Source organism: Dermacentor albipictus, chromosome 9 (assembly GCF_038994185.2).
Source record: "Dermacentor albipictus isolate Rhodes 1998 colony chromosome 9, USDA_Dalb.pri_finalv2, whole genome shotgun sequence".
NCBI lineage: Eukaryota > Metazoa > Arthropoda > Arachnida > Ixodida > Ixodidae > Dermacentor > Dermacentor albipictus.
In genome coordinates, this window is record NC_091829.1 from 15448042 (window position 1) to 15462421 (window position 14380).

General features: G+C 49.4%; 1 protein-coding gene and 2 long non-coding RNA genes across 3 annotated transcripts; 2 read left to right on the forward strand and 1 right to left on the reverse strand.

Annotated features, from left to right (window-relative positions):
• Positions 1–1317: 1317 nt before the first annotated feature.
• On the forward strand, positions 1318–4457 carry LOC135903659 (uncharacterized). The gene is made up of 2 exons (XR_010564880.1): positions 1318–1701; positions 3566–4457. It is a non-coding gene; the product is annotated as an uncharacterized lncRNA (long non-coding RNA).
• On the reverse strand, positions 3689–6653 carry LOC135903660 (uncharacterized). The gene is made up of 2 exons (XR_010564881.1): positions 5984–6653; positions 3689–4123 (listed from the first exon to the last, which is right to left on the reverse strand). It is a non-coding gene; the product is annotated as an uncharacterized lncRNA (long non-coding RNA).
• Positions 6654–8789: 2136 nt separating this feature from the next.
• On the forward strand, positions 8790–10157 carry LOC135903661 (uncharacterized). The gene has a single exon (XM_065433984.1). The coding sequence runs from the start codon at positions 9301–9303 to the stop codon at positions 10054–10056; it is 756 nt and encodes a 251-aa protein (XP_065290056.1). The 5' UTR covers positions 8790–9300; the 3' UTR covers positions 10057–10157.
• The last annotated feature ends 4223 nt before the right edge of the window (positions 10158–14380 follow it).

Consider the following 14380-nt stretch of genomic DNA (forward strand, 5'->3'; position numbering starts at 1 on the left):
AGTGGGCGGTTCCGGATTTGAGCACACGGGTTACTTTGACGTCCCTCATTGGTGTTCTTGGTTTATGGTGGCAGTAAAGATAGCGAGTGCCAATCAGTTCTGCTTGGTATTTTGAGGATACTGGGCGGAATAACAAACACAGGAGCTGGGAAAGACGCGGTCCACTGGAGATCTCACTTTAAATTTCGTCCACAAGTTTGAGCAGGATAGCAGTGCCGTGACTGCTACGGCACACACATTTTGATCTTACCACCAAAACAGCATAACGGAGCAATCGTGTGACCACGCAAGCCAGAACAGAAGCTCTCTTACTATATGTCTATGTTTCTAACAAATTTTTCCTAGCCAGAAACACGTAATTAACATGAAGTTTCTTTAATGGCGCACTTTACTATATTTAAAGATTTTTTTTATACAAAGGTCAATCAAATGAGAGATGAAATTCTATCCATTCTAAGTCCACTTTCATCACAGACAGCTCACAGCATCGATCTCGGTCCTTTTATAGACGCCGCAAAATTAGGCGCGTTATACGCGACTGCTAGATTCCTGAATTCTTTATCTTCCTGAAACCTGGGGGTTAACACCCCTTGAGCAGCGTCGATTGGATTCGGATGTGGGCACCAGAATTTTTACATTGAAGAGGAAGTTCCAGCATGGGGACAACTCCTACCTTCCCATTCAAGCACGCCTAGAAAGCAGAGATGCATCAATATCGCCGCATATGACCGTCAATTTACGCAAGCTGTAACGAAAGCTTCTCTTACATCGATTCCCGGAATGCATGTGCGGCATGCGCGTAATTTTTTTTTTTCATTAGTTGGCCTTTTCATTTTTATTGGTTGCTGGGCTTCTGCGTCATCAATTTCTTTCCGTGGCCCTGGTGTTGGCTACGCGAGTTTTCGTGAAGGCGCGGGCCGTACGCGCCTGCAGGTCGGTTGCCGCGCGCTGCAGGCCTGGCGCTTCTAGCTTCCGTACTCAGATGCTGACTCGGTGCAATAGGCACACTGACACACCTGAGCTCAACACGTGCTGGCACAATCTGGGAGGCCACCATTCGCCGCTGCAAGCGACACTGGGAGGCTGCGTCATGGTGCCCGCAGCTTCGACCGCTATCTGTTCGCTACCAACGCGGCGGTTCTCAACATCGTAAACGTTTTTACATCGCGGAATGCGGTAATACGCGCCTGACACAAATCACGGCGCTATCGCCAAAAAAAGAACGCGTAATTAGGACAAGTATTTGCTCTCGAAACAGACTTCACATTGCGCGAACATGAGATAGTAAGCCAAGAAATCGCATGACCAACTGAGCCGAGGATTGCCCTTTCATCGAAATGGGGCCGCAGTGCGCGTGCACTGGAAACACTTAGGTGACTAAAGAGAACGGTAGTAGCAAGGGGCAAATTTTATATGATAACTAAAGTGATTTGAGCGTCCCGGTTGAGATCTGAGATTAATTGTCAAGATGAACTGAGACTGCGTTCGACGCAGTCGCTATCGGTCACTACCCGTAGTGGCCGCTTAACACTGTTTGAGGCTTGCATTTAAAAGGATTTAACACTTGAGGCAGGCGAGCCGCAATACTTCTATAATTCTCGAGCAGTTCGACAGCGGAGGGAGCCCTGTTGGTGTCGTCGTAGCCGAACAGTATGCATGAGAACATCTGTGTCGGAAACATTACTGGCTCCCTAAGATCAAGTAAGTGTTCTGCAGTGTATTGTGCCGAGTTTCTAGGATTAACTTGTTAGGCGGTTGTAACGCATATAGCTCTTTTTTTCGGAATACATTGCGTTTCTTTCGCTCATTGCTGCAATGGCTGGTAGAAAGCTAAGCCTGTGTCGTTATTTGGATACGTTACACTTTGGCCAGCAAGTAAGCCACTTAATCTTTAATGCCCGTGCTAACTAACGCAGTTCGCCGAGGATTCACACCATCAATAACTTGTACTAAGTATTCGGACTCCATTCTCTGAATACTGTCTTCACATCCTGTCTTGTTTTGCTTACTGTACTTCAGCGCGCATAAGGAAGTAAGCTAAGGGCCATAGTTCCATAAACGCCGCTTTTGTACTTTACTGCATGTGCCTAAATTTCGAGGTAATATCTTAAAGATACTTACCCTACTGCCATGGCGGGTCGCTATTATGCATGCGTCGTGTAAAGATATAACTGCAGCTCACTGACGAAAGGCGTCACCTTCGCACGGCGGTAATGGTAACAGACCATGCCCTCCGTGATCGAGACTGTCAACTAAGGCGACTGAATCCCGCCTGGCCGGTTGGATCACGAAGCGAGGCTTTCGTGATTCCGGCACTTCCTCAGGCATCAGGCAGAAGCAGAGTCCCATGAAAAAGGCTAGGTTCCGGCTATGCAATGAAAAAAAAAAGTTCCTTGCTTGTTGATGCTTGTCGCCGTAGCCCTGCCAGAACTGAAGAACTGTAGCGCAGAAAGGTCACCCTGAATGAAGTGCCTCTGGCCTTCTACTCCACCATGAGTAGTTTTCTGTTTCTGTTCTGCTCATACGTGCACCCTTCATAGTATGTATTTTCGCGGGCAGGAACGGAGGCTGATGCCGCGTAGCTTTGTGAAGTTTTGTTCTCAAGCCATGCTTCATACTTCAATAGTGAGTTGGTGAGGTCAGTTTGAATAGGGTATAGCAGCGGTCTCGTCTACACTCCCCCAATAGTTCAAGGGCTTAAGCAAAAGCTTACCAGCTCTGTTGCTAGGAAATGTAGTAAGGCCAACAGTCAGATATTAATCTATCCAAACCCTACTCCCAATATTATTGAAGTATATTTCTGGGCAAAACCACATCAATCAGCAATTCCAGCGAACAGCTATTAGGCGAGGCAGCGTTGCGACATGTTATTTGAAGAGTATTTGAACCTTCCACTTTCACCGCATGTAGCGTGTTCACAAACCGTAGGGAGAACAACACTGTACAGTGTTACATTAAGTGACTTTCTGCATTGCTCGTCGCGGCGTGATGCAGTACGTCCTATGCAACAGCGTCCAGATGCATGGTACGCCTGCCGATGCTAAATACCTGCCGAGTCCTTGAGCTAACTCAAGCGATATTTAAAGTGAAGGCATCGCTTGAACAAACATGCAAAAAAACAACAGACCACACCACCACCAGCGCCATTCTGCATGACATAAAAGCTGCCCATGGGCGCACGCGGGTCCACTAATGCTTGTGGCACAAGCACTTATCTGTAAAGTCACGAATGAATATATTTTAATATAGAAGAAAAGCGCACATTGAAGTATGCAGTATGTTAAATTACCTACAAGGGAACTGTTTTGTTTGGCAATATTTAAAATTATGATTTTTGATTTTTTTTACGAGTTTTCTTGCTTGACGAGGCGCGATGAATGCCTCCACGCGGGCCACTAACTACGAGATTTCAAATGCCGTTCGACAGGAATGTAGTGCCTGTATCGAGCGGCAGGCACTCCAGCGATTCCGTCCATAAATTATGCGGCTGTGCTTTTGGCGAGGTTCGCTGTGCGTGCAGTATGGCGGTGGCAGTTCCTCGTGTTCTTTTTTTTTTTCGGTGCAGGCCGTCCCGCAAGCAGCAAGGCGACGGCGAGGCGCTCTAGCCGCAGGTGTTGTTGCTGTCATCCAGGGGCACCGACACCCCGCAGCTCGGCTGGACATCAGAGCGCGATTGGTGGTAGTCCGGTTTCTTTTTTTCCTTGCGCACCAAGCCATGCTTCGTGACGAGGTTGGGTCCCGGCTCCAGACATGTCTAGATGGCGCGAAGACGGCTTTCGCCGCGAAAGCCAACATCAGTGACGGCTACCGTTTTGGGGATTCCTCGCCACCGCCGCAGCTCGCAGGGGGACCTGTCCCTGCAGAGTCAAGCGCTGGCGAACCTGACTGCGTCAGTGGCGCAGAAATCGAGCACGAGGACGACCTGGTTGTGCCGGCCACTGACGCCTGAGGACGTGGTGGCCTTCCTATGGAGGTTCACCCTCTGCAGTTATTCTCCAGTGCGCTCGACGAGGTGGCGAAGACAGCTTCAGCATCGGCACGGAATGAAGCATCGACCTGCACCGCGATGAGCGATCGTGGCCAGCATCCAGAGGTGGTTCTGCTGGACTGGCGCCGCGGACCGCTAGGACACGTCAAACGTATTACACAAAGGAGGTTATTAGCACATTGAAATAATTCTCACGCGGACACTATGGGTTTCTATAACATTTGCCACCCCCTCTCCATCCCCCCTCGTTTCAAATTGGATGCCAATAAATCATCATCGTTGAGGTGGAGGGCTGAGGGGAGGAACGTTCTAGAATACGTGGGTAAGTATAGTTAGTGCGATGTATGTATGCTGTATAGTTAGTGCGATGTATGTATGTATGTAAGCTGTTCTGTATGTTGCGCATTCGCCTGCGTGTATGTGTTGGACTTTATGCAATAGAGAATAAACATTCGAAAGTTGTCGCTCCCCCTTGTTCCCTTCCGTCGTTCCTTGTTTGAGCCAAGCGCAAACAAGGAACGACGGAAGGGAACAAGGGAGAGACAGCAGACATGGGTGTCCGACTGTAGCTAATGGGCACTTTTCAAGTGCACCTGAATAACGTGAACTCCTGTCCTCTGCTTCACGCCCCCGTCCGACTCCCCAGAGAGAGAGAGAGAGAGAGAGTAGCGAACGGGCCACTTATCTGCATTCTCTTATTTCCTCAATCGTATGTAATTTGCGGAGCGGGCATTAAAATGACACGATCGGGGAATATAGTAAGAAAGACGCACGAAATGGTATCGCATAGTAATTCAAAGACAGCCTTCCCGGGATAAGCACACTTTCTTCTTAAATAGACTAGAGGCAAATGTAGTGCTGCGATCGTTCAGCTGCCATGGTGATTCTGGCTAAATTACGGGGGTTTTAAGTGCCAAAACCATTTTCTGATTATGAGGCACCTAAATGTAAGTAGACGGGTGTTTTCGCAATTCGGCCCCATTGAAATGCGGCCACCGTGGCCGCAATTCTGAAAAAGAAAGTAATATCAGTTATGTTCCTTTAAACGCACTGAAAAACTAAAGAAGAAGATGCGTTACCAACAAGCCCACATTGCAACCCTCGTAAAGAAGAGGAACACGTTGAACTCCACCAGTAAAATAACATTTCTCCAACTGGCAAGACGAAATTGGCGGATACTTCATCCAGAAAAAGAGCACGGAACAATTGACTCATGGCGCCGCCTTCATGATTCCGCACCAGCGTGCGAAATGAGCGAGAAATACAATGAAATTCATGACGTCATCACGCCGTGGTGTGGGCGCGAAATTAACAGAGTGAAACTTTGGCCTTTTTCTTCACTGGCTTCGACAACGCTCTCCCGCCACATAAACAAACGAAAATCAAATCCAATGACAGGGTTTACGTCTCGGAGCAACACACGGCCCACGAGACACGCCATAGCGGGGAATATTTTCCTCCACTGTGGCCGAAACTTGAGACGGCTACCTCACGCTTCGAACAACCTCCCTCGAGGTAGCTACCTCGAACCAGCAGGCCATATTTATAAAGCCACCTGGATGAATGTGTAGATAGAACGAACAGTCTTGAATACATAATACTTCAGTTATCTAAACTGATTTAGTGTTGATATTCAGCTCTACTTTCAGGAGAAGCTCTAATCAGGAGAAGCTCTAATCAGGAGAAGCTCTAATCAGGAGAAGCTCTAATCAGGAGAAGGTGGGGGGCAACTATACGCATGACCCACCCCGTCATGTACATTTTCTCGTGTCCAGCAAACGTGCCGCAGGATAGCTTCGTGGCTACTGCGTTACGCTGCCCAGCTCGAGGTTGCGGGTTCGATTAATGCCGAGGCGGCTGTGTCCTCGGCAATTTTAACCTCAGGGCGTTAAAATTATTCCGCGCTCCCCGCTACGGTTTCCCCCATCATCATAGTGTGGTTTTGTCCACGTAACGTCTCGGAACGTTTGTTGTTGTTGTTGAACAGACACACACCCGTACTGACCGGTGATGCGTCCGACGAGCCGTCCCATGAGCTGCTTGATGTCCTTTACGAAGAAGCTTCCCCGTCTGGGCTCCCTGACTGTGCCCGTTGTAGTGGATTTGCTAAGGCCCCACTGCGCCGGTGTGCGAAGGTGGTATGATGACGATGTCATGACACGTGTGGAATGAGAATTTTAAGGGATGACATTGACACAATGACGGCAGCCCGATGACGACGGCCTGGGACGGCCGACAAGCGTGGACACAGAATGGAGGAAGAGGTCAAGAAATTTGGCGACCAAGTACGGGGTAATTGAAAGCTTAACGAGACAACCAGGAGTCATCAAAAAAAGAAGTGAGAGAAAGAGGCAGTGAATCGGATGCAAGGAATGGAAACAGAAAAGATCACGGAAGATTTACAAGGATGGGAAGAAAGAAATTAGAAGGGAAAATCTGTACAATAACACACAGCGAAGTGTCTTGCTAGTTGAGGCTCGAGCTGGTTGCCTAAGGACAAGAACACACCGGAGCGAATATTCGGAACTGGTTGACGCATGTGTATGCTGCAGCAAAAAATCCGGAGACCACTCAGCACATCCCATAACAGAACGTGAAGCGATTCACACAGTGGCACCCGTAGGTAACGTACACCTTCCAGAATCGCTTGGATTTAAATTGCACGGAAGCAGTCGAGATATATATTAGACGTTTAGAGTATTGGGGGAGAAAAAGCAGGGAAGAGACTGGTACGATCGGATCGTTACAGGAATAGGTTGCGGTATAAGGTACATAGTCAAGTAGGCAAAGATGTTTAAGGAGATGTATGCAAAAAGGTTACAATGAAATGCATATGTAGCACACCTGATTAACTCAAGCAGGCTAGGTGACTATTTGACACCGCCCCGTTTCAATGACGAGGCCAAGAAATCATCATCATCAACCCGGCCGTAGGCGCTAGGTAGAAGTACACCCCTGGTCAACAACGCAAGCGTTGAAGCTTAGAAGATCGACAAATCTGCATCGTACTTGTATAAGACATCAAGAATGTATTTAAGGCTGTACGGCATATTTTCTGCATTGCAAATTTATATTGGCAAGATTGACAACATTTGTAATTTTAGTTTGTTGTACGTGAGGTGCGCAGTTGGAACATAGTAATTGTTCAAAGGTTATCGCAGGCAAGAATTAAAAGCCGTAGTTTTCCATAGGTAACGTTAGCAAACTAGAACGCATCCAACGGAACGCAGTCAGGTTTATTTTACTATAGAATTACCTGCTTCTTAACCACAAGTTGGCGCTCGAGCCCTCGGTATGTTTAACCCATCCAGTTTCAAGGCATACACGAGATCACAGGACCCACTCGCTAACACCTTATTTTACACAAACTGATGATTGTGAATCTTCTTTCTTTACTTGTACAATAGTTTAGTCGCACCACGCCAGAGAACCTTGTTCAACACGCACCTAGTAGTCTTTCTTTATATTTTTTGGTGTATTTATTTGCGTATTTTGTGTATTATTGCGTATAGATTAGGATTCTTGGCAGAAGTAGAAATCAAACACCCCGTGAGCTAACGGAAGCTTACTATATAAAAAAGAAAGGTTCAAATTGCATTAGCGATACATCTATCGTGCTCTACAAATCGGAAACAAGATTGTTTGACCGCTGGGTAACGTAGATTTGTGAACAGCCTGCGCATGCGTGTATGCGTATATATTCAAGGGTCACAGCCCAAATTAAACCAGTTGGAAGTGCCGCCCGTGTTGTCTTTATGTGCCTTCCTTTGTGTGTGTTAACTTGCGGCAAAAAACATGTCTTTTAGCAAGCACCAACTAGGCCAACAAGCAGTTCTGTTGCAACATGTGTCTACACAATTAAAGAGTTCTTGCGAACTCTGCAAGGCACATTTCATTTGCAGGACACTGCGCGGCGTCTTTGATACTCGCCGTCCTAAAAATGATAAAAGACTAAAAAGCCGGCGGATACCACGTCTTGTGGGAATCGGTGGTATGCGTAGGGAGCCTACGAAGTGAACTAAACGACCATGAAAGCGCCAAGACATGGGCGACTGCTTCATAACCTACACGACACGCATATTACGATGTTCATGAGAATCCAGACATGCATGTCACGATCTATCATTTATGTTCGTGATACACTCCTGTCATGCTGTGCCAATTTCGGTACATACCAAGGTAACGAAATGACAATGAGAGTACGAAGACATAGGCGGCCATTTCACGACCTACATGACACACATGTCATGATATTCATGCCATTACCGACGATTTAAGTACGTCATAGACTCCTGTCATACTATGCCAATTTTGATATATACGAAGTTAACGAATGAGAGAACCAAGACAAAGGCGGCCATTTCATGACCTACATGGCACACATGTCATGATATTCATGCCATTACCGATGATATAAGTACGTCATACACTCCTGTCATACTATGCCACTTTTGATACATACCAAGTTAACAAAACGACCATGAGAGCACCAAGACGTAGGCGGCTAGATAGATACTGTCAAAGCGGTAAATGTTAGGCAAGAAATGCTTCGCAATTAAAGCCTCAGTCAGCAAAATTATCAATAATAACTGACGTGCAACCCGTTGAATGCGCCTCTGCGCGATGACAGTGAGCGGCAGGGCAGGTGTTAAGGTATCTAGACAGAAGTTTTTCTTTATATATCTAGGGGTCTTAATAAGGGTTGATGGACAGCGCTGCCGGAGAGCGGCGGTCGCAAGAGTGGCGAACACTCTTTTTGCGAAGGCCGTAATGGGGGCGACGCGCAGAGAGTGCACTCCGGCCATTTGCAGGGACGCGCAGGGGCAACACCGCGGTGGTCAGCGGTAAAAAGTGAACGAAGCACAGCGTCCACACGCCGTGCCCGTCTGGTTCGCTAACAGCAACGTTGTGCCATGTAACGCATTGCACAGACTAGCCTCAGGTCTCCCCGCCAGACCAACTGGCGTCTCCAAAGAGTACATGAACGCTGCACACAGCCCGCCCTGGCCAGGAGATGCATCACACAACGCACGTGTGTCGGGGCAGGCGAAAGCGAGAAAGACAACGTCGAGCGGCGTTCATTGCCCGCTGGCATGCACGTGGCAGCCGCTGCTGCCGCAACGACGACGACGAAGCAGGCGCGGAGACGGGTGCAGCTGCCGCCAGGGGTTGTCGAAGAGAAACGTTCGAAACAACCAGCCGAGGCCCGCGGTGAGTGCGCGCAGGAGGAACCCTGACCGAAGCAGCAGCAGCGGCACTGGTTTGAGCACCGTGGCGCAGGCCATCAGCATAAAGGAGCGTCCATCGTAACCATGAGCAGCTCGACCACGACCGGCGGCTACGTCCTGTCGGGACGCATCTTCGTGGGCGGCCTCGACAGCGCCATGGCGCGCGAGGACCTGGAGCGCGAGTTCGGCAAGTACGGACGCCTCAAGGAAGTCTGGATGGCGCAGAACCCGCCGGGCTTCGCGTTCGTCGAGTTCGAGGACATGTCGTGCGTCGACGAGGCGGTGCGCGAGATGAACGGTGCCATCGTCAACGGTGCGCTGCTGCGGGTCGAGAGGGCTCGAGATAAAGCGAGGACGACGCGCGGTGCTGGAGCCAGCGGGGTCGGACCCTTCAGGCCGCGGTCGCGCCGAGGTGGCGGAGCAGGGGCCGCGGCGGGCATGTACCAGCAGGCCGGCCTCGAACGCAAGATGATGCGCCGCGCTCCGACGCCCACCGTCGGTGCGGCGTCCAGTCCCCCGGAGTCGGCGCCGCCGATGCCCACTGGTTTCGCTCTTGGTGCGTCACCGGGTGTCGCCGGCTACGGCTACGACTACGCCGCTGCCGCAGCCGTCTCCAATCCGTACGCCACGGCCGCAGCCTACGCGCCGGCCCTGCCGGCACCCACGGGCTGGGAGGCACCGTACGGGGCCACGTACTACGCGGCGCCTGCGCCGGGGTACGCTCCCTACTACGGCGAGTACTACGGGATGCCGGCGAACATGGCGGCGGCTCCGATGCCCGTTGCAGACCCGACGGCGGCGGCGGCGCTCTACCAGCCACACGACTACGGCCAGATGTAGGGGCCCAGAACCACTAACCCCGCCACGGTGTAGGAACAGTGTGTGTGTTGTGTGTGTGTGTGTTGACATAAAAAGAAAGGGCCTCTTTTGCTTGCACTTGATTCCTGCTGTACTTTGTCCACGCCTTTCTGCTCGTTCGAACACGTCGTGTGACAGGGAAAGCGTGAGCTCGACAATCAGCCTTTTTTTCCCCTTCGTAGTCCGATACAGTACACACTGCTGTTCGATAGTAACGCCACACAGCCTTGTACAGTAAGCCTGGCTATACGCCAAGGTAACGTCGTCTTGGTAGACATGGCGTTAATCATTGCTACCAAGACGAACCTGCACCACGTAGGCGAACAAGAAGTCCTGCTCTAACGTCGTTTAGTGGAGTCGGTATTGCTCGTTGTTCGACTGCAGGCACTAAGGGTTGGTTTACACTTGAGTCACACGCCGCCCTGTCCGTCTGCCGTGCGGCTCTAGCGTAAATCGGCCTTAACGAATCGCAACCCTCAACAGTGGCTCTCTCTGCCGCCGAGCATGACGTCTTCGAGAACAGCACAGCGGTGCTACTTGTTCGAGACTAACGCTCGTTCGCGCCGTGCAGAATGACAATCTGTAACGCTTTTGTTGCCAGTATAGCACGCCTTGCTATTTGAGGGTAACGCTTCTAGCTGTACCGCAGTACGGCTTGGTTCCCGAAGGTAACGTCTGTTGTACCGCTGCACTATGCACCGTAGCTGTTTTCGAGGGTAATGCGTTTAGGCAAACCCATGGTGCGCCTTGATGCATCCAAAAGTAACGTCGTCTGAGAGCACTGTACAGTCCGTTTTTGCTATTCATGATCAACGATACGCATTGCTGTGTCGAAAACTAACGTGCACTGGCCTGACAGCATGTGTGGAACTTTGAGAGTAACGGCTTCAGGCTTCGCATAGCCCGTATGCTCTTGGGAGTAACGCCACCAAGGCAGCTGGACAGTACGGCTAGGTGCTTGGGGGTAGCGTCTTCGAGTCCAGCAGACGACGTTTTTCTGTTGCCTCCAACGGGATCCGTACTGTACTTCCTCCAGTTACTGGTAGTAACGCACGCTATTTCCATACGAAAATTTTCAACTCGCTAGATCGAAACGTCTTCGAGCTCACTTGCGCAGTACATCTTTCTTTCAGCATCTCCCAGTCATTGCACGGTGCATTTTTGCTTGCGAGCAACGTCGCCTCCAACAGCGTATCACAGCTGCGCGTCAGAAATGGAGCACTGGACAACGGCAAAGGTCAACGCAAGTGCTGCGCCTAACTAAAAGTGCAAGCTTGCGCTTTGTGGGCGGCAGCGAAGACACCTCTACGGTAAGCGTATGCTCGCGCTACTGCATATCTCTACGGCTAATGCTTCAGCGTACCAATAGATACCATAAACCGATCACGAATCATTTACCTTGACGTGATACGCGATATGCTTGGCAAATGCGCATGCAGTATACTGCGAACTCTACCGTCGGCTACCATGACTCTGTAACAAGGCAGCGCCCAGACTAAGGAGCTTTCAGATAATTTTTTGGAGTGGGAGGTTTCGCAGCTTGCTGCCAGCACAGGTGAAAACAGCGTTGCCTCTACTAGAACACGCTCACTGAGCAAGTGCTTTTTGCTCTGTGAGCGTAAATGCTAGCTAATTATAAAACAAGAGCTGGTTGTTGACAACAAAGCTATTAACTGTGTTTAGCTGGCGTCATGTGAAACAATTTCCAAGCAAGATCAGGCTTGTTCCTAAAGATCTGTAACGCAAATATGCGCGTCAGCCAGTACCTGTACGGCAAAATTAAGTCACCATTTTGCGCGTTTTTTAGGTAAGCTCGTTTCTTCCTTCCTTCACAAAAGCATGTTTTATCGACCCTTTATAATATGGCGGTGGTCCGGCTTCAGCATCAGGGCATGGTTTCCACTCCTCGAAAATTATTTGTTAACCTATTTGGCCCAGGCTGCCCAGGTTGGCCGCTCCGATACGAATTCACATTTTCTGATTGCTCTCCGTCATGACGGCATGAAATAAATTCGGCCATCGCTTAGTCTCGTCTCGCGCTGAGGGCAGAGTATTAACGACGTTTTGTATTTATTGATATGAGCTGTTTGTTTTGACGTTTGAAGACCGCGCCGAGCCGTGAACAAGGTTAGATTTTCGCTTAATCACTCATTACGGTGAGGGGTCCCGTCATGTTAGTCTCTGAACTATTATGACGGGCCACCATCACTGGTTGCTAAAGTGTGAGGGCCGCATTTTATTCCGTCGCATATCGGTTTCACAGAGTTGCGCTAGTCAGTGGTTGGGGGCCGGTCTCACTGGGACGCACAGTAACACAGTAACAACGCCTCAGTATTCATTGGTTTGCGGCAGCTAAAGCGGAATTTACCTAAGGCCCCAACCCCCTCCTCCTGGGCTAAAAAAATTAAATTGTGGGGATTTACGTGCCAAAACCACTTACACAAAAGTATAGAAGTCAACGGACCCTACATACTCGCATGACTCCATCATTTAAGGGCTGTGTCACACTTTTACGAAGACCTTGCCGCTTGATGATGATCATGCCTGTGGTCACATCCCTTTTAATCGGAAGATCGACGGGCAGTGCCAGATCGGAACCAAAAATGGTGAAAAAGAACAATAAAACAAGGTTTACAAATCATTTTAATGTGTCATTGACGGCACATCTTCCCGCCGCTCAGTTGCCATTCCACGGTACCGACGCCATTGTGATTTCCAGTAGGGGAGTACAGCCTCAGCAATGCATAGAGCGTATAATCTAAATCGCGGGAGATCAACCATGCCCGCAACCTTTAGGGACGTGCCAGAATTCGTTTTTCTTCAGTAAACTTTGCCCGCAGCCACAAAAAGGGAAAAAAGGAAGAGGAAACACCAGCATAGCATATATAGGCTCTGCTACCGACACGTTTACTGTATGCAGTGTAGAGTATAAGTATACAGTATGCTTGTTGTACACTAATAAGCGCATTCCTTGTTAGCGAACAAGGCTGAATGTGTTTCACATTCATGACGTGAGATAGCGCTTCCATGCGGGCGCCAATGATGCTTGGTGGCCGTTTTTGCAGTCATTAGGCAACATTAGCTGGAGCTGTACGTGTATGCAGGCTCTAGAAAACTGCACGCTCGTGCGGGCTAGCGAAGGCTTCGCAGGCTGCACACACAATCGAATCTAGTGCAGCAGATCCAACTCCACTCGTGCTAATTGCATCCGTGAGACTGCCATAATTCAAGCGATGCTGCATCATTAGATGCAACATGCGTTCGAGTCTTGGAAACCACTCAATAATTAGCTTCTGCAAATCATTACTTGTTTCATGGTGTAAAAGCCACGATTCTTCTTAACACATCGTAATAGCAGTCGAAAAGCTTTAATTAGCTGCAAACATCATTCGGCATCTTTGTACGCGCACTGTTCGGGTTTTAATAAGCGCAACGCGAATTTCCTTCGATCTAGACATATTCAGATATATGTATAGGTACCACAAAGCATTCGTCATTTCCTTTCCAGTATATGGGGACACTTGTTTAGACTAACTTTCGCACATTGAAATTCACACAGAAGTGAAGTCGGCTCAAGTAGGACGATAAAAGTAAATCATGCTCAAGCGTAACGCTTTAAAATGCAGTATAATTTGACGCTGAGGCGCTGAGCCAACGGAATTCAATGAGCGCGGTATTTCTGAAGTCCCGTCACCAGAGCTCAGTGTGAATGGCTGAAGCAAATAATTAGTGGCGTGGCTGGGCTAAGGTGGCATCCACCTCGGCGACTAACAGAGGTCGCGCGACTGGCTGACAAGGAGCGAGTAGCGGCAATCGATGTTAACAACGGCGAGTGCGACCGGCCCATCACCACGCGGAAGTGTCTCGCATTTGCTGTCGTTCGTGTCTGCTCGCACAACCCTGCTCACGTAAGATAACCATGATAGTATTCCGAATTCCTGCACTAGCTGTTTCTGCGCCGGCGATTGGTTCAGCAGCTTTGCGACTCGCTTTTGGAGGAAAGCGACCACTTGCGCAAGTGGTGACTTGCGATTCGCAGTGGCGACGTGTGCAAGTGGCCACTGTGGATGGCACCGAATACCGCTCTCGACAATTACTGGAACGCGCACAAATCACCCGAGTCAAAGGCAACAAAAGTACTTCCAGTGTTGTGCGCAAACAGAACACGCCTTCTAAAGCAGGCACAGTGGTACTCACCTTCGGGTTGCTGATCGCCTCGGAATCCTGGCAAGGAATTGTGAAAATCCCCTTCTTTCAACGCCGCCATTTTGAAACGATAACTATGGAAGTTCACGCGGTACTTTCG